The sequence below is a fragment of the Lithobates pipiens genome, unplaced genomic scaffold, assembly GCF_037356315.1.
Source record: "Lithobates pipiens isolate NorthernLeopardFrog02 unplaced genomic scaffold, aLitPip1_a1.2 Scaffold_27, whole genome shotgun sequence".
Taxonomy (NCBI): Eukaryota; Metazoa; Chordata; class Amphibia; order Anura; family Ranidae; genus Lithobates; species Lithobates pipiens.
In genome coordinates, this window is record NW_027507788.1 from 208847205 (window position 1) to 208873762 (window position 26558).

The window sequence follows — 26558 nt, forward strand, 5'->3', positions numbered from 1 at the left end:
GCTGATAACCAGAAAATAAGACAATACTCGTTTGGTTGCTGAACATGGACTGTTTATTAGAACAAGAATACAGTCTTGTATACAGTTGAAGAGGAGGTTCCCCCCTCCTGCTCATATTACTCTAACAATACACCTGTAACCAGAAACATAAATTAACATGAGCTAGTTATCTAATCATTTACCCAGACTTGATGACTTGGAGATATGACCTTTCAGGATAGACTTGCCATCTCCTCACTTACAACTTACAATACACATAAGTATAAACACATCCCCCAATAGTTTGCTAGGAGACAAAGGTGTGTTAATGAGCACAATTAACTATTGGGTGAAAGACTCAGGCTTTCCAGATCTCATTAATCAGCATTCCTTTTACTGACATCTGTCCACTGAGTCCCGAGCTGGCAGAGACCATCATGGCCTCCTTAATAATGTCCTTTTGCATTGCATAACAGAATATCTTCTTAAATGCTTGTAGCTCCCTCAAATGCCACGGCCCATAGTCGGTATGCAGAAGGCTAGCATTCAGTCCCCTACAAAAGCCTCCATCCCAGGTGAGTCTGTCACCAGTGCCACCAGAACAGAAATGGAGAGGAAAACTTTCAATGGAGACAGTTTATTTTTGACAGCTGTCTAAGGCCAGGTTCACATATGTCCGGCTGTGGTTTGCAGCCCAGGGTCCAGTGCGTTCCTGTTCACCAGTTTAGGTCTGAATTTTTGCCTGAATTTTGCACGTGAACCGTACCCAAACACGCACAGGACCCTTTTGGAATCCAGACTGCAGCCACCCCGGACATGTGTGAACCAGGTCCGTTGAGAGCCAGTCACACTTGCATGTCATGTGAATTAGATGCCCTCAACCAATTCGCACATATGTGAACCCATCCTAAGAGGATCTGCCTCACAATAGAGAGGTATCGCCTTGCATCCTCTTAAGTCTACCAGACAGGATGTGAAGGGAAATCTGTGTTGAGACACAGATGGCAAAAAACTGACGGGGGTTATAACGCTTTCCTACTCTTTCCAAATTGAATTTATATATATATATATATATATATATATATATATATATATATATATATATATATATATAATAGACCAGAAGGAAAGTCCCAGGTTGCAATAGAGGCGGCATATGTTACGAATATATGCTGGCCAGCGAGTCAAAGATCATGAAGTAATTGGTATCCAACCATCTATTCCATAATATGCCGGATCAATGGCTCTTTATACGGCAGCTCTCCAAACTTAAAATAACATGAATTATTCACAGTGAGTTGATCCCGGAGAGGTTGGCCCTATTGGAAGATCGAATTATAGAGTGCCAAGAGATAGTAGAGACATCTACTAGATTGGTTGATGTAATGGCCCAGCGAGCTGGAGAGATCACCAGTATGGCTGTAATAGATTGTGCTAATTAATCCCACGTCAATGAGCCTTTACATCCCTGGTCCCCAACCTGAGGCCCTCAGAATTCAGCAGTCTGTAGTCGGAACATTGATTAGGGCATTGATCTCTACCAGCCTCATGTAACATCTTCCCAGTTTTGTATTATCTTCTGCAGCATATCCTCAGCCAACAATGTATCCTGTCCTCACTCTCTGACCCTCATATTCTCCTATTAGGTCTGTAGTCTCTGACAGTCCTCTCAAGCATTACATATATTGAACATAACGTGTGGCCCTTTAGTGATGTAAGGGTCCACATTTTAAGATCCTCTTTAGTCTATAAGTTGACAACCACTGCTTTAGACTTTAGTTGACCTATGGACTCTCTGCAGGCCTTCCATATTTTTATCCTAACAGGTTGGTGTTCAGTGGAAGAACATGGTGCAGTATCTACCTCCCCACCCTCCTTCACACTTAACACTTAAGGGCTCACCACCCCTTCTTTTTTTTTTTTTTATGAGAAGATCTTCTTTTCCCTGTTCATACCCACCTTGATCACACTCAGGAGAAACCTTACATCACAGAAGGGTCTTTGGGGGGGGGGGTCATAGAAATTCAGACAGTGGAGTTACTATACTATAAAACAGTTCCTTTACGTAAGCTTCAACTGCATATTTAGCTGTTAAGTAGAAACGGACATTTTAGGAGAAGAGGGTGCTGACGGTGACCCCCGTCCTTGCCCTCCCGTCTCCCCCACCCAGCCTTGGTACAATGCAGACAGTGCGCAGTCTTTATGTCTGGACAGTCATGCTATTGTATGCAGCCTATAAGAGGCTCAGGCTGCAGCACATTACATTTGTATGCAGAAGGCAAAGAATAGGCCTATTCTTTTGACCGTTTCCACAGCACTACAATCACGCCACCACACTGCCTGACATAAACAGGAACTTCAGCATCAGGATTAAAGAGCCAGAACACACAAAAACAAGTTGATTTCCATAGAAAGCCAGTAATGAACTTGCAGAAAAATGAAGACAAATTTCATCTTGTGGGAGATTTATAGTCTCTCTAATCTTTATGTTGTTTACTGCAACCTCATAGTCTCTGCAGTTTTAAAGCTGAATCCCAGGCAGCTCTAATAAAAAATGACATTTATTAATTTATGAGTGAGTGGAATTGAAGCTCTGCACTGTAATACTTAAGTCCAGATACAACAATACTTTTAAAAAGACAACACGTTTCTGGGGCTATACTCTGCCCCCTTCATCGGGGGCTGAAATGTTACATAAGATGTAAAATCTATTATAGGTATTATATATTAATGAAAGCATTTAAAATATATACTATATAACATTGACATAAAACATGATCCCACTAATCGTCTAGAATGTAATCCTCCAAATTAATGATACATCGGTAACCTTTATGAATTTTTTTTATTTACAGTGCATCCGGAAAGAGTTCACAGTGCTTCACTTTTTCCACATTTTGTTATTTTACAGCGCTATTTCAAAATAAATTAAATTAAATATTTTCCTCAAAATTCTACAAACAATAGGCCATAATGACAACATGAAAGAATTTTGAAATCTTTGCAAAATTATTAAAAATAAAAAACAAAAAAAATCCATATGCTTAAAGAGGAACTGCAGTCTGCTCACATAATTTGTAATAAAAACATTGTTGCCATTCTGAAGCTTCCCTACCCAACCACTGTGCATATTATATTATATATACTGTGGTTCTGTACTTGCCAAATATTCTGCAGAAATCTCCCTCCTCTGAGTCTGGCTGCAGCCATTTTAACTGTGGGCAGCTGAAGCTGCTGCCTGTTCACTTCCTGGATTTACACAGACACACAGAGGCACACCTGCAGCCCTGCAGATTTCATTGGCCCTCTTATGACTCACCCCCCTCCCTTTCTGGTAAACTCACGAGAGTGAGAGAGGGAGCTGTGAATGATGTCATAAGCCTAGGCTAATGACCAGACAAGAAACAGGAAATGGGCTGTATAAGGTATTTCTTCTACTTCTGGATAGGCCCTCGGACAGCCTAGCAGCCAGATGTGCCCGGGGTAGACCCAGTCGCCGACATAGCAGCCCGGGCATTACAACACATGTCCACCCAGACAGCCATCCTGGTGGCACAGACCACAGATCACCTGACTCCACCCTAATATATAGGATTTCCCAGCAGGGCAAGGGATTCAAGAAAACCCCTGCCCATTGTCTGAGATGCTCCGTATACCCAAATTCCGACCTTGCGTTGCCCTTCTCATATCTAGTACCACGAGTACCCGATCACCTAGTGATATAACAGAAAAGTACAAACAGGCCAAACTTAGGGAGAAATCAATGGATCTCTAACAATCAAGCAGGGTAATTATTCCTGGCAAGTACATTTGTAAGGAGCTCCCTGACTAAACTCCGGGGTGCAGTTGATACAAGTAACCTGGATGAAAAATCCTCATCTCCATGGAGGGGGTAAGGAATGGACTCCCAACAAGAGTCCATTTCTTGCCCCACTCCGCCCAGCAAAACTTTCTTGGTAATGCTCTTAAGTGCTAACCTTTTCCACTGTTTAAAAAGTTTCTACATGGTAAGGTTTCATGTAGTAATACATCTTTCTTGCTGTTTACATTGAGATTAGAATTATTCTATTGTGTTTTGCAATTCAATAGTGCTAAGTCACTGCACTCTCTGTTCCCCATCGATTACACAGGTGCATTCTGACAGCTTGGTTCAATTTGATGGCTTGTGCAAAACAAATTTCTTGCTGAAATTTTCCTCATTAATTTTTTTAACTTTCAGGAATCTGAGAAAATTATCGCCGAGCTCAACGAAACCTGGGAGGAAAAACTTCGAAAAACAGAAGCTATCCGCATGGAAAGGTACGACATGACAAATCACTTACTGTTCATTAATTAGGGCCAAGAGCCATGGGCTTTGTGCAACAGCTCTGAAGAACCAACCAAAATCATCCTTATCTGATGTGACATTGAAAGTGTCATTGGTTGCTTTGGGCTGGTGCACTTTGCACATCATCTGTAGTTTTATTAGCGTGACCACTGCCTTATTAAAGTGACTTTGCCAATAGAAATCCTTTACAGACTATCAATGGAGACATCGATGCATGCATCTTTTTTATGAAAATACCTGCCATATATTGCATGCTCAGGGAGCTTTTGTACCCTCGCAACCACAAAGCATGCTGATATCAGCATAGCTAAAACCCAAGATATGGCCCCTACATATATATACCAGAATGCAAAACAGCTTTAAGCAATGTAAATTGTTATATTCTTTATGCAGCTCAGAGATGAACCTCTGTTACTACATTGATTTTAGAGAGTTTAGCAGCAGAATCCCCTTACTTATCATGATGATGTCTCTCGCACAACATCTGTCTGTATTACTGGTCAATTGTTGGCTTCTGCAGCTTTGGAAATTATGCTAAGGCTGGGTACACACTAAATGTTTTTATTCTCGTTAAAACCAGCGGGCTGAATGAAAAAGAAAAAAAAAGATCTCCATGCTAACATAAGCAGTGTTGGTGCAGCGATCTACCCCCGCTGTGCCTTTGTGTTTTGACCCCCCAATGCCCTTCTACCCCCCCCCCCCGCCCCCCCTGGGGGAACACACTGATCAGCGCTCACAGCCATTGGCTACCACTGCTGGTCGGATGCTGGTTTTCCAGCATGCCTGTTCAACAGGAGCAGGTCATAAAACCAGCTTCTGTAGAACAGACAGCTGTACACACAAGCCGAAAGTCATCCTGTTTCTGCCGAACAGTCCATTTTCTGCCATTTTTCTGTCCCCATGTACCCAGCTTAGGAAAAATGTCCAATTTACTTAACTCTCCCTAGCTGCAGTTTCCTTCTTTTCAGCTGCTGGAAGTAAAGGGGGTTATCCCTGGGTGAGAGCAAAAGTCAGAATTTGAAGCTTACACAGGGTTTAGGACTTTCTTCTTGTCCCCTTGTGTTAGTGCTGAGTGTCTGAGTGGCTCAGCACCGAGCACCAGCGCTACCTTGTGTGAGGAAGGGAAGTGAATCACGGGATCTGCATACCTGGAAGGACAGGGTATATGGGCCAGGCATATACCAAAATGACAACCACCCCTATTTATAAGTAACTTTAGGTGCAAGGTGCACATAGAAGGCCTTTGCACAGAGCAAACAAAATGTATTTTATTTCCCACCACCGCTAGACAGCACAAAAAAAGTGTGTTATTCCCGGATGTATAGGAATAAATATTAATAAAAAGACTGGCTAACGCCATAGATGCTTGCAAGGCTGCCTTTAGAAGTGGATTGGGAATCCACAATCTGAAATGCCAGATGGAAGGGAAAAAAAGTGCCAAGCAGGCATCGTGTAGCACAATTTATTAAAAGCTAAAAAAACGATATAAACAGCAATGACACTCACAAGCGGGAGTGGTGGGGGATGATGACAGTTTGCAGTGGATGGGAAGGCCAATTGTGAAACGGGAGCTATGGTCTTTATTCGTTATAAGAAGAAGGAAAGCTGTATAGGGGGAACGAGATCAGCCTGAGATCTTTCCAGAGGCATCGAGCTGCCCCGTATAGCTGGGGACCGCCTGTCCAGTGTGCGGATATCCGTCCAAAGTTTGTATCACCAGCGGGAGTGTAGAGAGGAGCTGTCAGTCCGTCTGCCGTGAGAGCCAATGGGAACGCGTTTTGGAAGCAAGCCATGCTTCCTTCATCAGCCTTCCAAAATACATTGGCTCTCCAACTCATTTTTAACTACCTTTAAGAGTGAGGTGCACATTTGAGAGCTTTGCACATTGCAAACAGAATAAAGTGCATTTCCCTGCACACTTACCAGCTAAACAGCAAAAAAAATTAAAAATTACACGGTCTAGCACTTTGCATTAAAAAAAAGGTTTTAGTTGCACAACATTGGCAGATATATGTGGAAGCCGCAGTGCCTCATCATGGCTTCTCTGTGTGGTGCGATGCTAACTTTAGTCTAAGAGAGTCTCCATGTTGGAGCATATATAGTAATGAATACATTACGGCAGCTATTACAGGAAGCATTGCAGTTTCCACATACTTTGATACTTATGTTTTTTTTTATTATTATTTCAGGGAAGCGTTATTGGCAGAGATGGGTGTGGCCATACGAGAGGATGGAGGAACATTGGGTGTCTTCTCTCCGAAAAAGGTAAGGTTCCCGGTTCATTATGGAAAAACTTGAGTCAAGTAGGTGATGCAGAATGTTGAAATAAAGAGTCCATGGCCGGTTTGTTTGTCTAGAGGTAGGTTGGGGATGCTTTTGTTTTCATCTAACACCAGAAAACACTGCATCTTTAAGACCGCTTAGGCTGCATTCACACCTGAGCGTAGCGTTTTTTGCGGCGATTTGCCGCGATTTTGTGCAGGGCAAAAGGTCACCAATGTTAAAAGAAGAAAAACGCCCAAATCTGCTCAAATCAAGCGACAAAAAAGGGTCCGGAACTTGTTTGAGCTTCAGGCGTTCGGCTTCCGGCGACATGTAGTGGAGATGTGAACCATCTCCATTGAGAATAATATAATTTTTCCCCTCTAGCGTTTTGTAGCTTCAAGCTACAAAACGCTCAGGTGTGAATGGGGTCTTATACATGTTTTTAGACACTACATTGAAGACTTGCTAAATAGAAGTCATGATTTCTTACAGTAAAACTAAATAAAATGTATCATTTAAATTTTTTTTTTTTTACCACGAAATTGCTTTTATATTCTTTAAACACTTTCTGTGTGATGTCTTAAGTTACCGTCAGAAAATGTGTCCACTGCATCATTTATCACATCTTGAAGTGACCTTTCCTCCTTCTCCATTTCCCAATCCACACCGCAATCTCTCCTCCCTGGTTCGCTATAGATTTCCTCTAATGTCCTGTCTTTCTTTTCGTATATTTCACTGTCAACGCTCACCTCTCCTCCAGATCTCCTCCATGATCTTTGATGAATATTTTGACTCTCTGTCCACAGATCAGGTCTGTCCAACAACTCAATTCATGAGCCAGGGATAAATGCTAATGCCTTTTGGGCATCTTTTTTTTTTCCCCATCTAGCTGATAAATGGTTGATTAGTAAACATTAGAGACAGAGATATTAACAAAGTGCTGAGATTTTTTCAAGACTAATCGATCTGAGCTGTTTTTCATAGTATTTGTAATTAACCAGGAGATGGTTGTGGCTCATGAATTACTGTGTTTTCATTGTGATAGTAGTGACCTGTAGCATACACCCATCAATACGGAGTGTAGATTAGAAACCCCAAATCTATACTGCAAAGTCCCCACAGATCCGGTAAGTGGATGCTGAAGAAGGTGAATTACTCATTGGCTTTTTATGGCCTGCACCACAAAGGAGATTTTTGTAGCTCAGGCATGCTGCTAAAATATTTAGAGATTAGTTGAGTAGCAATTGATCCCTATGCATATGGAGCAAATGCAACTCCACTTTTGTGGGAGAAAAAATAATAATAATAAATATTTGGAGGATCTCGGGTTCTGAGCCAACGAAGTCTGCAGGGTGTCTGCATAATTAAATTACTACCTGACACCATTGAAGGACGTTTCTTAATTCTCTTTCCCTTGATCCTGCCAATTGAGCCTCTCTCATGTGTCTCAAATTGTTATGACACTTATATGGCAATATATGAAATATCTGGGTGACCTTTTGTCTTGTGGGTGTGCACACCTGTGGCTACTTTGTTCTTAATGTTTTTTAATTTTTATATCACCTGCCCATTATCTTCATGTGTTTTTGTATTCTTTGTTTAACCATTAAAGACATTTTCATTATTAAGTGAAGACCGCCGTCTGCTCTATCCTTTGTCTCAATCTGAACTTTATGGTTCTCTCCCCTCTTTTGCTTCCCCCGCCCTACACATGGGAAACGTACAAAACAAGTGCCTGACCCATTTTAAAAACTGATCCGCACCAAAACGCATGCGTTAGCAAGAATAACAAGCACTGTTTAGGTGATGTTCAGATGTGTTTCAGCAGGTAGTGTCACCGGTGCATGCTCACTGTGCTCTGAATTTGGGAATTCAGTTCTAGAGATCTTACCACAGGAATAACCTATAGATAAAAAATGCCAGTGGGTATTCAGTCCTTCAGCATCTACCTGCACTGCTGTTTTTGGGGAGACCACTCCTATAATTATGGAAATGTTTTTAGATATCACCTTAAATGTAGTTGAATTTATCGTTATTAGGCATTTTCTTAGTTCTCCTTTTAGACTCCTGTATGTGCCCATGTTTTGTCTAGTAGGGAAGTTTATCAGTCTAGATAAGTAGGTGTCATGACATGCTTGGACTTGTGGTTCTGTAACAGCTGGACAAATTTGGATTACTTTGTGGAGCACCCATGGACAAGATTCAGAATTGCATGTATTGAAATCCTGACATTTCTTTATGCTTGATGCGCAATAAAGTGAACCAGTCTATGAACATTGAAGTATTTACTGTACATGTTCTTAGCAAGCAGTAAATGGGCTTTAACCACTACAATACAGGGCACTTTCGCCCCCTTCCTTCTCAGCCCAATTTTCAGCTTTCTTCGCTCTAGCGCTTTCAGTGACAATTGCGCGGTCATGCTACACTGTACCCAAATGAAATTTTTATCATTTTGTTCGCACAAATAGAGCTTTATTTTGGTGGTATTTATTCGCCACTTCGTTTTTTTTTTTTTTTCCGATATAAGCGCAAAAATAGCGGAAATTTGGAAACAAAAACAATATTTTCTTTTTTCTATTTTAAAAGAAATCCAATAAAATCAAATTTTGTCATAAATTTAAGCCAAAATGTATTCTGCTACATGTTTTTGGTAAAAAAAATTCCGTTAAGTGTATAATAATTTGTTTGTGTGATCACAGACATATGTACGCAAATGATCATGTACATATGTGTGCAGGTGATCACGTACATATGTGTGCAGATAATCATTGGGACATGTGATTTTAGTGGGACATATGTGGGGGACATGTGTTTTTATTATTTGGGGACATGTATGTTTTGGGAACATGTGTGTTTTGGGGACACATTGTGTTTATACTGTGTTTATACTGTGTGGTGTGTTGTGTGTTTACACTAGACTGGTGATCAGTGAGTAAAAAGCTGTAAAAAAACAGCTCATACTCACTGATCATCAGCTGGCTGCAGCGATCTGCTCTCCTCTCCTCAGCGATGACTTCTGTGTGAGGAGAGGAGGAGCCGATTGCCTAGCAACCGGCTGTTTGTTTACATCACATGACGGCCGTGATTGGACACGGCCGTCATGTGATCAGGAGGGCCAATCACAGAGCGCTCCTGCCGATCTGAGATGTGCCGTGTCCGGGTGACACGAGCACATCGGGATCGCGGGCACGCGCGATCCCGCTCCTTCTGAAGGATCAGAAGTGGACGGCTCCCACCCGGCCGTATATGTGCATTGGCCGGGTGGGAAGTGGTTAAAAGAGAAATAGAGCCATCATTTATTTGGCTATACTTCTCCTGGGGATCACAGCAGTGCACTTGGTTCTGCACTCCTGTGACCCGTATTCAGCCGTCAGTAGGCTAAATTCTGCTGTTGGCTGACATCACTCAGCTGATCTCGGCTCTGGATAGATCCCAACTTTAATATCAGGATGCACCCAGATCCGTGACTGGCAGCTAGCTTGGCTAGCTCAGCTTCTCAGCACACCCCTGAGAGCCTGAGACCGCCACTCCAGCCCCCTCCACAGCCCAGCGCTCCAGTGAGCACTGGAAGGGCAGAGCAGAGAGCTGGTAACTGACAGTTACTGGCTCTCTGCTCAGTGAAGCCCCAGAACTGATCAATCAGTGGTCTCCGATCACTCAGTTCTGTGTCTTAGAAGCAGCGGCGGAGGATTGATGCTGCATCCACCTAGGAAATGTATGTATGTATGTTTGTTTTTTAATTCCCAAACTTCTCTTTCAAAGCAAGAACTCACTAACCTTTGTAGGTGCAGATACTGTAGAGCAATGTATCTTCAAAGTTCACAGGAGAAAGAACATGTCAGCTCATTTCTCTGCTCCAAACAGCTCATCTCTCCCTCTCACAGCAGTGACTTGTCTGCCTTCGAGCCTTCTAATATAAATGCAGACCAGGTGTTTATATTAAAAGGTGAGCTTTTGAGAAGTTAACCAGAGTTCAACTTCAAGGATGTAAATTAAGATGAATTTCTTCAGTGACTGCAGCTACATAGGTGAGCAAGGGATTATTTTACAGATTAACTCCATGTGCTCTCACTTTTAACCCCTTCCCACTGGTAGGGCATACATGGACGTCCTCCAATTTCAGTGGTTATACTGGGCTGATGCTTGCACCTACAGGCATCAACCCAGCATCGTCCTCTTCAGCTGATGATTCCCTGCACCGTAAGAACAATCATAGTGGCAGATCAGCCGCTTGATTGTTCTTACAGGCAGTGGGACATCCCCCCTCTCGCCGCCCTCCGGTGCTTCTACCGGCTCGTCCGTGTGAGCCGGAGAAGGAATCCACCGGCTCCATATGCATATGGAGATTTTTGGTCTTTCAGGGTCTTGGCAATCTTATAGCCTAAGCCGTTTTTATGTAGAGCAACAATTCTTTTTTTCAGATCTTGCCATGAAGTGCCATGTTGAACTTCCAGTGACCAGTATGTGAGAGGGATAACACCAAATTTAACACACCTGCTCTCCATTCACTCCTGAGACCGTGTAACACTAACGAGTCACATGACTCCGGGGGAAGGGAAAATGGCTAATTGGGCCCAATTTGGACATTTTTACTTATGAGTGTACTCGCGTTTGTTGCCAGTGGTTTAGACATTAATGGCTGTGTGTTGATTAATGTTGAGGGGACAGCAAATTTACACTGTTATACAAGCTGTACACTCACTACTTTGCATTGTAGCAAAGTGTCATTTCTTCAGTGTTGTCACATGAAAAGATAGAATAAAATATTTACAAAAATGTGAGGGGTGTACTCACTTTTGTGAGCTACTGTAAATAGAACTACAGCATAACAGCTAGCCAGACCCATTTGTTAATTTTTTCTTGTCGCGAAACTGGCACTTCTTTCTTGATGGTCCTTTGTGTATTGAGTTATCCAGCAGAAAGTTCTGGGTGGGTCTCGGGGGAAACGCATTGGAACGATTCTGATTTGATGGCTGCAAAGTTTTAGGCAACTGGTGACCTTCAAACGTTTTCAGAACTACAAGTCCTAGCATGAGCTGACTGCTCTGAACCCTGGTCCTTTCTGTTTTGTACAGTCCAGAATATAACATTGCACAGGAAATGCTGTCTTCTCTAGATCTGTGTGGGTTGGTTCACTGTTGTTATACTTTCCATTACATCTGTTGATCATCTCTCTCATTCCATCGATCAATCATCGCTCTCTACTTCCTGGTCACACAGATCTTATCGCCCAGTCCATGTGATCTGTTTGCTGACTCTAATGGGGTATTTTCCCCAAAAAAGGTTTGTGCTATGAATTAGATTGTCTTGTTAGACTAGAACTGAATTGTCTAAGGGGGTGTCATTGTATGAAGGGCTTCTGATCTGTGTCTGTGAGTGAAACGATCATCCTATCTGTGCCAAAGGCCTGTGATATATCTTAGTTATCTCTGTACATATATTTGTGTTTAATAAAAAGAAATTGCATTTTTACTGGCTTTAGGTTTTTTTGTCTGTAAATTTTGGAAGTAGTTTTTTAGGTGGTATTACAATTTAATACATTATAGTTTATCAATAATTAGATGTGGTAGCTGCGTTCGTTTTCTGTTTTTAGGCTTTCCCCCCTTTGTTTTCACCTGGTGATCTGGCCGGTAACACCTCCTGTATTAGTGACCCCCCCCCCTCCCCCTCTGGATGATGGAGAACATGGGGGCAGCTTTGAGTGTTAGATGCATTAGGCTCGGTTCACAATGGAGAATGCAGCGGCTCACAGCAGGAGTCCGGTGCGTCTCCATTCACTGTTTCTGGTCCGATTTCAGCCCGAATTTTGTGCTGATTTCAGACTTGAAACGGGCCAAAAAGACGCACAGGACTCCTGTGCAATTCGCACTGGAGCCGCTGCGGAGATATGTGAACCGGCTCCATTGAGAGCCAGGTCACAATCTCCTGCAATGAGAATTGGATGTGGGGAAACCCACATCCAATTCTCAATAGTGTGAACCCAGCCTTAGCAGATTGAAATACAGTAACAAATCGAAGCCAAGTGCACATTTGCTCATAGTCGGTGCTGGATTACCAAATGGGTAACAGGCCCACCGCCATTTAAGGGTCCTACGACAGCGGATCAAAATAATATTGGTTTGATCTTCAAAGGAAATTCCAATGAAGCTTTTTTAAAGTGGAGGGCCACCCTGAAAAAAAAATACATTAAAAATTAGAAAAAAATCTGAAAGAAAAATGAAAATTTTTATTTTATTTTTTAACTTATCAGAAATGCCTGTTGCTAGGCACATCGTCCTAATCTGCCTCTTCCTCCTCCGTGGAGATCTTCTGTCTTCTCTCCTCCATGCGGCGTCTTCTGGGTAATGGGTCGCACTGTGTTCTGGGAACTGTGTGTCCCAGAACACAGCGCGCCCCATTCACAAAGCGCTGCACGACTCGCGCATGCGCAGTAGGAAACGGGCAGTGAAGCCGCAAGGCTCCACTGCCTGTTTCCCTTAGCCAAAATGGTGGCGCCGGGAGCCGAGGGATGGGTCAGCCTCGGGCAGCCGACATGGCGGGCGCCCTGGACAGGTAAGTGTGCTTATTAAAAGTCAGCAGCTACAGTGTTTGCAGCTGCTGACTTTTAAAAAAAAATTTTTTTTTTAAACCGGCCCTCCACTTTAAATTGTTTACAAAAGATATGAAAAATGAATCAACTCAAATAAACAAAACCTTTACATTAAAGACTCTATAGAGAAAATACTGTATTAATGTAATGTACCCAATAACAACTTAAAGGAGAAGTAAAGCCAAAACTCATTTGGCTGTACTCCTGTGGATCACAGAAGTGCAGTTCGTTTCGCACTCCAGTGACCCATTTTTAGCAAACAGCAGGCTGAAGTCTGCTGTCTGCTGGCATCACAGAGCAGGTACAGGCTCAGGCAAGTTTGCGACACTGGAGTCTGGATCCACACACTTGCTTGGACCGGCACCCAGCTCCGCCTCTCAGTGAGCCGCTGAGAGGCTGAGCCAGCTGCTCCTGTCCTCTCCACAGCCCAGCGCTCTAGTGAATGGAGAGGGTGCAGACTCCAGTAACACACCACAAATGCTCAATCAACACTCTACAATAACACTATGTAATGAATGATTACAATTACATAGTGTTATTGTATGTTAACCGGCATTTTTGTGGTGTTACTTTATAAACAACAACACTTTAGGTCAAGAGGCATAATGCCATATATTATAAATTCTGCCTAACACTTAGGAAAAGATGCATTCTGAAGGCAGCATGTGTGGTTGAGTAGTAAGGTTACCACATAATGCCTTCTGAATGCATCTTTTGCAAAGTGTTAGGCAGAATTTGTATGGCATTTTCAAGCCTCATGCCCTTAAGCATTACCTTTTATTTTTGGGCACTCTATTTTTGTACATTATGTCTTTCATGTGTTTTGTACGCAGTGCAGAGCAGCAGTGCTTTTGTAGCATTTTTATATGGCATTTTTTAATGCTTCTGGCCCTGAATTAATGGCAATGCCATTATTCGTGCCTGATTGCGAAGTGTTTAAATTTTATTTTTGGCACTTTTTTATACTGTAAAAACTTTACCACATTGAATTACTTTTTGGAAAAATATTTAATAAAAGTTGAAATATTATATTAGAAGTTGTACGTGTAATTTTTTTGTAAAGTTATCCAAAGGATTATTATCTATTCACAAAAAGAACACACTAGATTCATTAAAAAAATAAAAATAAATAATCGGACAGTCGTTGACTAATCGAAAAAATAATCGATAGATTAGTCGACAGACAGATTAATCGTTGGTTGCAGCTCTAGTGCAGAGAGCCGGTGACTGACAGTCACCGGCTCTCTGCTCGTGAAGTTGTGAGAACTGAGCAATCTGCGATGTTAAATCATTCGGTTCTCAGTGTAAGGTGCGCCGGGGGACAGATGCAGCCTACGTATGTGTAATGTATGGTAGTGGTGATCATCTCCATCTAGCGATGGAGATCAGGAACCTGAATCGCAAAATTTGCAGCACAAATTTAAACATCATTTTATCGAGCAAAAGAGTCCCTATACATATATTTAAATTGTATAACTAGGTCTTTGTCTATATTCAGCTTGAGGTTTTACCCAGGGAAGTCCTGTTTTTTTTATTGGTTGGAGTGGATTGCATAGTCTTATGGGTTGGGGTTTTATTTGTTATGTTGTAAACCTGTGCTGTGGCTTTGGGCCCCAGATTTGTGTTTGCGGCAGGAGACGTGTTTCTCATTCCAATCATGGAAGATTTATGTTAATGACTACACTCTATTTTGCAGACTCCTCACCTCGTTAACCTTAATGAAGATCCTCTCATGTCGGAGTGCCTTTTGTATTACATCAAAGATGGTATCACCAGGTAAGCCAACATAAGGTGCAACTGCGCACCTCGGGTTTTGCCTTGCTGTTACTGCTTGATGTAACCTCTTCCATCTTGTTTCACCAGGGTTGGTCAGGCAGATGCAGAAAGGCGACAGGATATCGTGCTAAGCGGCGCCCATATTAAAGAAAAACATTGCATATTCCGCAGTGAGAGGATGCCAAATGGAGAAGGTAAAGGATTCAAACAAATGTTGAACTGTACTGGGGCAGGCTGAGGTGTCACAGTTAAAGCGGAGTTCTGCTTAAAAAAAAAAAAAAATTAAGTCAGCAGCTAAAAACACTGCAGCTGCTGACTTTTAATAATCGGAAACTTACCTGTCCCACAGTCCAGCAATGCAGGGGAGCAAAGCCCCGCTCATCTCCCCCTCCTGTCAGCGGCGCCAGCATTGTAACTGTGGGTGCCCGGCTGTGGCTACAGGGCCAGGGGGTCACCTCTCTTAAAGCGGAAGTTCAATTTTTGGGTGGAACTCCACTTTAAAGTGGTTGTAAACCTCAGACATGAAATATAACCAAAGCATATATCCCTTTATAGTATGTACTCGTCTCAATTAAAAGCACTGCGTGTCATTTCTGTCTGCTGCTTTGTTCTTCTGCTATCAGCATGAGTCACCTCTGACATGTTTTTCTGACACCAAGAGAAAAATGGTGACGGGAGAGATCTAGGGCAGATTGAAAGCCTGAGCTGTGTGAAGGGGGTGTGTCTCTTCCATCCAATTAGCACTCAGAGCTCTCCTCACTGAGTTCTACAGAGTGCGACTTCAGCTCCCCGCCCCCTTATTTGAACTCTCAGATAACTTTATTAAAGGGGTTGTAAAGACAGAAATGTTTTTATCGTAATGCATTCTATTCATTAAGATAAAAAGCCTTCTGTTTGTAGCAACCTTCCTCAGCCCCCTTAATATTTACCTGAGCCCCATCTTTTTCCAGCGATGTCCATGAGTGCCTTGGCTGTCCAAGACGCTCCTCCTGACTGGCTGAGACACAGCAGCAGCGCCATTTGCTCCCGCTGCTGTCAATCAAAGTCAGCTAGCCAATCAGGGCAGCGAGGGGGCAGGCCAGGTCGGGGCTCAGTGGCTGAATGGACACAGGGAGCTGAATGACTCAGCTCGGGTGCCCCCAAAGGAAGCTGCTTGCTGTGGGGGCACTGAACAGGAGGGAGGGGCCAAGAGAGTCGAAGATGGACCCGAGAAGAGGAGGATCTGGGCTGCTTTGTGCAAAGCCACTGCAACAGAGCAGGTAAGTATAACATGTATGTTATTTTTAGGGAAAAAAAAGAGACTTTACAATCGCTTTAATGCAGAACTTTGAACAGAGAGAAGACTACAGATAAACTGGTACTTGTATCGGTTTCATCTCTGTGTATCACTTGAGGATAGTCACGTCACTGGGTATATGTGATGTTTTACAACCATTTGAACACAACTTTTCTTCTTATTGTTCAGTTTTGGAACAAATAGTTTTATGTTCTGAGTTCACCTATAACAAATTTACCATTTTATTCCATTTGGGGACCCAAAGAAAATACTACTTCCTCATCTGTAGCTTATCTCTTGCCTCTCATTCCCTTAGTTGTTGTCACATTGGAGCCATGTGAGCATTCAGAGACTTACGTTAATGGAAAGCGGGTTGTCCTTCCCGTACAGCTGCGTTCCGGTAAGTAGAAAAGTTTTCACTTCCTATGACTTCCGACATCAAAAAGTTCTGCTCATTCGCTTTAATCCTCCTTCCCTCCCATTCTTTTCAGGGAACCGAATAATTATGGGTAAGAACCACGTTTTCCGTTTCAACCACCCTGAGCAGGCCAGGGCAGAGAGGGAGAAGACGCCATCAGCAGAGACGCCCTCGGAGCCTGTGGATTGGACGTTTGCCCAGCGTGAGCTTTTGGAGAAACAGGGCATTGATATGAAACAGGAGATGGAGAAAAGGTACATGCTCTTTTTTTGCCCCAAGCTATTATTGCCTTTGTTCTACTCTGTATGGCTTGTCCAATAAGGAAAACTATATCTTAGAGCGACACATATGTGAGAGTCTGAGAAGGCTGCACACCCCAATTGAAGTCTTTGAAAAGAAAAAAGTGGAAAGAGCAACATCCACACATCCAATCCTATTTTATTTTCAAATAAACTTTCCTAAACCTCAATATTCTCGGATGCCTTTTACTCTGTAGAACTTAAACTCGTCTGCAGCTCCTTTCCACTATTATATTTGTTATTTAAAGGAGAAGTACAGGGAAAGCTTGTTTGGCTGTACCTCTCCTGTTGATCACAGGAGTACAGTTCATTCTGCACTCCTGTGACACGTTCTCAGCAGACAGCGGGCTGAAGCATCACAGAGCCGATCCAGGCTCAGGCAAAATCGCAAACCATATGGTCGAATTTGGCCCACATGCCTGGACCGCAGCCTTTCGGCGACCCGCTGAGAGCCAGAGCTGCCTGCTCCTTCCCCCTCCACAGCCCAGAGCTCCAGTTAGTGACAGTCACCAGCTGTCTGCTCAGGGAGCTGTAAGAACTGAGCGATCGGTGGTGTTTGATAACTCAGTTTTTAGTGTTAGAGCCGGCAGGGGGGTACCGATGCTGCATCCAGCCAAGTGATTATCATTCTTTAAAAGAGAAATGTTTTTTTATTTTTTTTATTTGTGTACTACTTATATTTATTTGTGTACTACTTATATTTATGCTTTTTTTGTCCATTCAAAACTGAGCATGTTAACCCCTTTTTTCCCAGAACCCCCCCCCATGTCCCCGTCCCTTTTAAATAGGGTCTGTATGCCCTGGGGGTGGAAAGGATCGGCAATCATGTAACCACTTTGATCGTGAGCTGGTCCCGCTGGCTACTGCTTATTAGTGGGGACCAAGAGCTGTCTTGGACAGTTCGGACTCTGCTGGGAGCATGTGGTGAGCACACTCAGCACAGAAAGAGCCCACCCACCATCAAAAGTAGAGTCTCCCACCCCCCTTACATCACAGTGCACCCCCTTACCCTGTGCTGCTGCCGCCAAGAAGAAGCTGGAGGCGGAGCTGGGAAGCAGAAAGTGCAGGATCTGGAGGAGGGCTGGGGTCAGCTGCTGGAGACTGCTCAATGCTAAGACTGGGGAGGCGAGGATGAGATTGGTGCTGCAGCTGCACAGAGAGGTACAGGATCTGCATAAGGAGTTCTGTCCTCTCTCCTGCTCGCTGCTTAGATGGGAGACCGAAACGAGCCTCTCAGCGGCTGCATGGAGAGGCGTAGGATCTGGGGGAGGAGTTCTGTCCTCTCTACTGCCGACTGCTGAGACAAGGTGGGGGTGGAGACAAGGAGGGGTTCCACAGCTGCAGGAGAGGTGTAAAGGCCATGTGAAATGGCCTGGCGGGCCACCTTTGTCCCAGGGCCTTATGTGGTTTTATTATTTTTATTATTTTTTATTGAAATGTTCATAGTAAAGTTACAAACATTAAAACTGATTCAACAGTCAGCACTACAATACACCAGCACCAGTGAACAATGCAGCTCCAGACCCTACTAGTGGCTTGTTTCTTGTAAAGAGGTAAATAAGGAAAATAAAGCACACATTTACAGAGTCAAATCACATCACCCCAGACTAAGATCTGTAGCTTTGTACAGCGGTAAGGTGTTATTTATTAATGCTTTCCAAGCCACAATGGTAGGGGCCACCGGTCTCTTCCATGACAGAATGATTATTTTACGTGCATAGTACAGAAGCAGGGTAAGTAGTGTACGGATCCCCTTTTTGGGTGCCAACGGATCCACCAGTGCCAACAAACTGCTATGGAAGGTCTGATGGTAATTGTCGTAACTGACTTGACACAGTCCATAGACTCCACCTAAAATACAGACCTTATGTTTGAAACGAATGCTTTAGGGTATTGTCAGGACTGTTGTAGCTGATGCCGTTTTCCTCTATCTCTTCCTACAGGCTTCAGGAAATGGAAATTTTGTACAAAAAGGAAAAGGAAGAAGCAGACCTCCTTCTGGAGCAGCAGAGACTGGTAAGAGCTGCATTGCTGAATTTCCTCACTGTCGCCCCTCCCCCTGTTCTCACTGGCACTTTCTCCCTCACACCATGTAGTATGACCACACTTCTTGGCCTACACATCTCAGATCTACAGATCTCAGTTAGGCTATATTTCTACTTTGTACTATCCAGTGTTATGCAGCTTCTAAATCTTTGCCATAACCTCTGTAAGCTTGTCTAGATCCTTTTTTTTTCACATGCACTGGGAGTCTAGATACATTTTAAAGAGGGTTTTGTTTGCATGTACGTGACTTTTTACAACAGAACTAGCAATGCAGAAGTTGTACCCCAATATATGGTCATGCTGTTTATTTCAAAAACACAAAACTTTATTTGCACCAGGTAGTGGTTGACGATAAAAGCTGATTTTGGACCAGTTGCACGGAGTTTTGATATTTTGCCGTCTGAGTTTTTGTCGAATAAAGGGACAGTATCACCCAATTAAAATGTAGGCCTTTCCAGTTCCTTCCAATTCTTTAGGAACTACAAGTCACACCCAATATAGCTACCACTTTACATAAAAGGGTGGTCAAAGTGTTGTTATCTAAGTTGTGAAAGTGAATCTATGAGCAAAATAAAATCTGACATACATGATACAGTTTGTCAATAGCATTAACACAGCAGTCTTTTTTTTTTTTTTTTTTTTTTCATTTTTCCTTTAACATACGTTATATTTGTTACAAGAACTGGTATTTATCTGCTTCCTTTAACAGGGTGACAACACTGTTTCTTCTGCAGTGAAATTGCACAGCAGCGTTGTCACTCTGGGCAAGGTAGTCTTCAGCGGACATGAAGTTTAAGCCCTGGTTCAAATTGATGCGACTTGGCATGCAATTGGACATGTCAAATCGCATGCCAAAACGGCTGGCAATGGCAGTGGCTGAATCTATTCGACGCCACACCGATTTCCAAAAGTAATTAATGTACTACTTTTGGCAATTTCAGGGTGTGATTTCCTTTGACATCTGTGCAGAAACCCGCACAGACGTCTCTGAAATCGCCCCCGAAGTCGGGACTGACATGTGTGAATGAATTTGTGTGAGTTCATTCCCGCAGGCGGTGTGAACTTAGGCTCAAGGATAAGTTCACCTTTTGACAAAAAAAAATAATAGATGCAAATTTTTTGCAGGTAAAAAATATGTGCATTTATTATTTTTTTGTTTTAAGAGCCTGGAAAGCATTGCACCAGTGAACAGCAGATCTGTCAGTGTATCGGCTTGCTCATACCTTGTATAAGGAAGCCGATACATTTTGTCAGGAAGACTCAATGAACTACCACAAAGCTCACAGCGCCATAGTAGTTCATTGAAAACAACAAGTGAACAGCCACAAAGTCTCCCAGACCTTGTCTTTTTCCGTTCACAGAGGACTGTGAATGAGTGACGCAGCCAGGTGGGCGGATCCCTGCACAGCCACGTCCTTTTTTTATTGTGGCAGCAGACATGGGAGAAGATCCCCAGTCTGCTGTCACAGCGAGGATCGAAAGTACCCCCTGGTACTTAGGATTTTAAGGGCAGACTCAAAAATATTAGATTGTTTTGCTACAAAAATATTAAGTTTATTAATGCATAGTAAAAACGTTGATGCATACATCACCATCAGTTACATAAAACCGCAAGATATACAGGGGCTCGTATAGAGCTGATAGATGACCTAGTCGTCTGTTCTCGTTATGCCCCAATGTAACGAGCATAAGGGGCATAACTAGAAGAGACGTCTACGTCATCTATCAGCTCTATACGAGCCTGCCCTTAAAATCCCAAGTACCTGGGGGGTACCCTTCCACTCTTGCTTTTAAATCTCTGAATTCCCTGAAAACTAGTATCTACACAAATATAACCTTTAAAAGCTGCAGCAACTATCTTAAGCTTGCCTTTTTTTTTTTTTTTTCCAATGTGAATGACTCCAATCACACGTCAATCCCCTCTCCTTCTGGTCAATACTGTCCTTGCCCACTTATCACAGCTTTCTCTGCCATCAGTCATTTTTTTCCCCGAGCATTACAATGAAGAACACATCCTCGGCGTCCCTTTAGATGTGATCAGCAGGTTTCACAGCTAAAACCTGCAGCACCCAGTAGGGAGCAGCAGGAATGTCTAAAGGGATGCCAAGGAGGTGTTCAAATTATTTATTTATTGAATAAAGTATCCATCAGTGCAGAACAATACAATACCATACACAAAATTAGAGCGGCACCTCGCAAAATACGACAACATTGCCTCATAAGGAGAGATCTAGAAAATGCTAAACGTCAGGTGGCCTGAGAAGATGCATCTAATATCCCGAGGCTAACCCTAACAAATATTTAAAAAATCACTCAGACGTGCCAATTTAAAATATTGTATTTATTTTTTTAAAAGGAGGGGAAAAGCAAGAGGGGGGAGGTAAAGGGTAAAAAGGGGGTAAAGGGTGCCTATGAGCACCAGAGAATTGGGAAACAGGTGGGGAAAGAAAGAGGAATGGGAAAGAGGGAAAAAAAAACACACCAGGGATGTGCTCTTTCATATAATGCTCTTGAAAGTAGATCAAAAACCAGGTTCTGCAATGTTTAATGGAACCTGCCCAACCCCTCTCAACAAAGATCAGCAGGCAGACACATTGAAGACATCAATGGGTCTTAAAAAGGGTATTTCTTAAAAACCATATTTGATTGAAAATTTTAATTGCATGTTGAAGATATTTAATGCAAAAATTACACTTCAGCTTTAACAAGGGGACTCCGAAAAACAAAAAAAACACTGTAATAATGCAGACTGAATCATTTATTTTGCTCATAGTTGCATTTCAACTTTGCATGTAGATTATTGGAACACGGACCTAAAGGAATCATACCAAGAGATCAAGTTAACTTAGTTACTTTGTTTTACTAACTAAGTTACTTTGATTTAAGACCACCAGTGACATTATAATATAAATTTGCTTATTTCAGGAAGCTTTTATTATCATTTACAAATTAATATTGTAAAAATGTCAGATTTTTAAGCCTTATAATATCAAATGCTGATTTCACTTCCTGCTGCAATGCAATAAGAGAGTACTGAAATTTGTTTTTTTATGCCTTTTATTTATGGCAGCTAATACAGATAAATTGGGTGTTTAGACAATGTACAATAATGTCACAGCTTTCATTTTTTGTGCAGGTGTGACCATACAATCATATAATGTGAATGTATTAGTATACATTTTACATAACTATTTCATATCGCCTAATAGTCCTTTTGTAAACCAAGTTTAGTTCTGTGTTTTTATATGGTGACCTGCCAGCGTCATTACAGGCTGGGTGGGGGCCAGATAGTTCCTATTTTAATATTTTCAGTTTATCAGACACTAGCCTATGAGCAGAGGATTGTTCTTGTCCACATAGCCTCAGATGTTCTCTTAAATCATCCATTGGAATATTTTGGAATAAAAAGAAGAATATAATTGTTTGCTCTGGCCAGAAAGCGATGTTTTCCCAAAGAGCACTGTGTGTTTTATCTGCTTAAACACCTAAAAATACCGACAGACCTCTTACAGGTAAAGACCAGCACTAATGATGCTCCAGGAATTCTCCACCTCCCACCTCCTCCTATCGGCTCCAGTACTGTGGTAATCGAAATGCCACATTCCCGGGATCCCTCAGTTTTTACAACAGTCCTTGCCCCAGTCGTGAGAAAATCATGTAGGGGGCAGCAGGTTTTACAATAATCCTTACCCCAGTCATAACAAAATCATGTAGGGGGCAGCAAAAATGTTCTTGTTTTGCACCTTAAAAGTACGAAGCTGCCTGCTGCAGAGACCAGCAAAGCTGGGATGATCTAGTACAGGGGTAGGCAACCTCGGTCCTCCAGCTGTTTTGAAACTGCAAGTCCCATGAGACATTGCAAGACCCTGACAATCACAGGGATGACTCCTAGAGGCAGAGGCATTATGGGATTTGTAGTTTCACCACAGCTGGAGGGCCAAGGTTGCCTACCCCTGAACTAGTATCTCCTGGCATGTTTCTTGCTGTAGCGTTATTACATTGGGGCAAAAGCTATAAAATTAAAATGCTGCATTGGGGGGCTGGGGGTGCAAAATTTCACACTTCACCAGCTCACAGTTCTATCCTGCGCACAGACCTAAGACTCTAGTTCTTATACATTCTTGTATTGTAGAAGGTGATAGTGTCCCTTTAAAGTCAGTAAATGTGAAATGTGAATGCATGGAGTGCACTGCTTGTGTTTTTGTGTACTATAGAACCTGAGAAGCTTTTTTTTTTTTTTTTTATTAATGCTTAAAGGAAATCTGTCATAAAGGAAACATGGGGGCAGCCATTGCTGATGTCTCTTTTTGAAAATACTAGTGGCCTGTCTGTTATGCTGAACCAATTGCTAGAGGGTCACTTTAACAGCCAGACAGCTAACATTTTTAGGAGGTCAGCATGACGGCCTCTGTCTTTCAGTCTTGACAGGTGTACTTGAAGACATGGAGGGCAGTTGAGCAGAATCTGTGGGTGCCATCATCCTGCACACCTTAGGCAACTGTTATTTGAGTGGGAACAGGCCTCTTGCTATTACACAAGGCCAAGGCAAAGCATGGGGATAATCTGTAAAAAAAAAAAAAAATGATGTCGATTGTTAGCTTTTTACTTTGAAAATAACCATTATTTGGTTTTTAGGCTCCATTCACACTTGTGCAACTTGTCATGTTGGAGGTCAAGTGGATATAAAGTGACATGACAAGTGGCAGCCCATTCTTTTCAGTGGCACCTGTATAAATTGGCATGACTTAAAGTCGCTCAAACTTTGAAAAAGTTGCCTGCACTACTTTGATGCAACTTTGATCCAGAGAGTGTAAAGTTGGCTCAAAGTCACGCTGAAAATTGTGCAACTTGCGCTAGTGTGAAAGGATCCTCACGTCCTCCAATTATTGCAGAATGCCCTCCAGTGGTTTGTCAAGTGAACATTGTTGTTCTTGATATTTTGGGAATTCCTACACTAGGATATGGTGGGATATCTTAGTAAATTCCTTGGCCGAATTGATTTTAGCACATTTAAAATGGTTGCTTTAGTCATTTTATTTCTGCACTGTAATGAGAACGCGGCCTGTTGGTTGAAGAAATCGGCCTTCCCGTGTGAATTGATCCTTTGTCTCTGAGTAATGGATCAGCTCCCTCGGTGTGCAGATGATGATTCCACTTTATGGTCTGTATCAGTGATGGCGACCCTTGGCACCCCAGATGTTTTGGAACTACATTTCCCATGATGCTCCACTACACTGCAGAGGGCATGAGCATCATGGGAAATTTAGTTCCAAAACATCTGGGGTGCCAAGGTTCTCCATCACTGGTCTGTGTCGCTGTCTCCGGACTGCCGTGCTCCAGTCCTCTTCACCTTCCAGTTATATTAACCCATATTTCTACAGACTGAGTTATCTTTGTGTGGAGCTTGGTACTGATCTGCAGCACTGTGCATGCGTTCTCTCCTGTCACTGCATGCCGTCTGGACTTTTCTATTTCGCTTTATCGGATCGATGACTGGCTGTGCGCTGTACCTGCTTTTCTTTTATAATCACAGATACAAAACAACATACTCACTCATCTGAGATGACACAAATATCTGTTGAGATGTCGGGTAAAAATGACGGTGACTACATTTTGCAGTCAGTGGTTATATTCTCCCCTGGGTGGTGTTATCACACAGCTGCAGGTTCCTACTACGTCCAGCTCAGTTGTTTTGTGGATAGACTCGCCTAATCAGTGTAGTCAACTATCCCTGGCCAGCTACTGGCAAACTTGGAAAATGCCCTCAAGGAAAATGTAAAAATTGTCACCTGGCAGGGGATGACTAGGATAAGGATGGGGTGGTATTTTCCCCCTGGAATAGTGTTAAGCAGGTCATACGCAAAGAAAATGTATTCCTGCGACCACAGGAGGATGGGGGGAAGCCGTCCCCACCAGGAACGGAACCAGATTATTGTGAATGGCTATACTTGCCACTAGAGATGGGCTGGATCCTAGTCCCAACCCACTTGCCCGATCCCGCCAGGAAGCAGACACTGCGTAGACACTGCAGACACTGTGCAGCTGCGGACTGGGAAATGTCTCACTGCCTGTGATTAGCGGTGTGCAGTGTCGGCTTCCTGTCGGCATCAGGCAGGTGGGTTGGGACTAGGATCCACAACACACCCGAGCCCATCTCTACTAAACCACTAGCGATAATCACATGCAAATCCGGCTGATTGTACCCAAGTTGATTGATCGATCAATTTGGTACATTCAGCCTGCCCATACATGGTTTAAATCTTAGTAAAGCTGGCCATGCACAGCTTGAATTTCAGCCGATCCCTGCTGAATCATCCAAAAATCAAGCTGTGGGTGGACCTGTCAGTACCACCTGGCTCCACAGGAGTCATGGAAAAAATTTGAAGGAGTCGGGTGGAAAATGATCAAGGAAACAATGGGGTTGATTTACTAAAGGCAAATCTACTTTGCACTACAAGTGCACTTAGAAATGCATTTGCTGTAGATCCGAAGGGGAGATCTGAAATGAGGGGAAGCTCTGCTGATTTTATCCTCCGATCATGTACAAGCAAAAATGCTGCTTTTTTATTTATTTTCCTTGGATGTCCCCCTCAGATCTGCAGTGACTGCACTTCCAAGTACACTTGTAGTACAAAGTGTATTTACCTTTAGTAAATGTACCCCCTGACTGCATCCAATCGGATGCTGTCACTGTTTAGGTATTCAGACAGCCATGTGTACTGTTTAGTGTGGATGAGGGAATCCATTATTTCTCCCATTCAGCCCTCGACTAGCTTAAAGTGGTTGTAAACCTCAGACATGAAATATGAACAAAGCATATCCCTCTATATCGGGGTTCTCCAAATTTTCTAAACAAAGGCTCAGTTTACTATCCTTCAGACTTTAGAGGGGCTGGAATTTGGCCAGTGGGAGTAAAAAATGTCCTGGCGTTGGTAACAATGCCACATTATTGGTGCTCATAAGAGGAATATTGCCCCATCGTTGGTGTCAGTGAGAGAAATAGTTCCCTAACATTGGTATTAGTGGGAAGAATGGTACCCAATTATTGGTGTCGGTGGGAGGAATATTGCCCCATCGTTGGTGTCAGTGGGAGGAATAGTGCCCCATCATTGGTGTCAGTGGGAGGAAATGTACCTAATTATTGGTGTCAGTGGGAGTAATAGTGGACCATCATTGGTGTCAATGAGAGTAATGGGGCCTCATCATTGGTGTCAGTGAGAGTAATAGGGCCTCATCACTGGTGTCAGTGGGAGGAATAGTGCCCCTCTAATAGTGTCAATGCAAAATATGCCTCATTGTTGCCCGCCAATTGTTGTGATTGGCGGGCATTATGTCCCATTGTTAAAGTCAGTGGGAGGAATAGTGCCCCAAAGGTTGCAGTTTGGAGAGCACTGCTCTATATAGTGTGTGCTTCTCTCACTCCAGAGCATTAAGTGTCATTTCTGTCCACTACCACGTTCCTCTGCTATCTGCATGACTCGCTTCTGATGAGTCTCCCTGACACCAAGAGAGAAAAGGTGACAGGGGACGGACCTCCAACTGATTGACAGCTTCAGCTCTGTTCCTGTGTGCTGTGTGGAGGG

At 42.9% G+C, this 26558-nt stretch overlaps 1 protein-coding gene across 13 annotated transcripts in view; it reads left to right on the forward strand.

Moving 5' to 3' along the window:
- Positions 1-26558, forward strand: part of KIF1B (kinesin family member 1B) — a 280308-nt gene that overhangs the window by 160452 nt on the left and 93298 nt on the right. For all 13 annotated transcript variants that reach the window (XM_077458165.1, XM_077458166.1, XM_077458172.1 and 10 more), the window contains 7 exons: positions 4199-4278; positions 6496-6571; positions 14857-14936; positions 15024-15130; positions 16529-16612; positions 16704-16884; positions 18873-18945. In XM_077458165.1, the coding sequence (XP_077314291.1) occupies positions 4199-4278; positions 6496-6571; positions 14857-14936; positions 15024-15130; positions 16529-16612; positions 16704-16884; positions 18873-18945 (681 nt within the window). The remainder of the gene's footprint in view (positions 1-4198; positions 4279-6495; positions 6572-14856; positions 14937-15023; positions 15131-16528; positions 16613-16703; positions 16885-18872; positions 18946-26558) is intronic.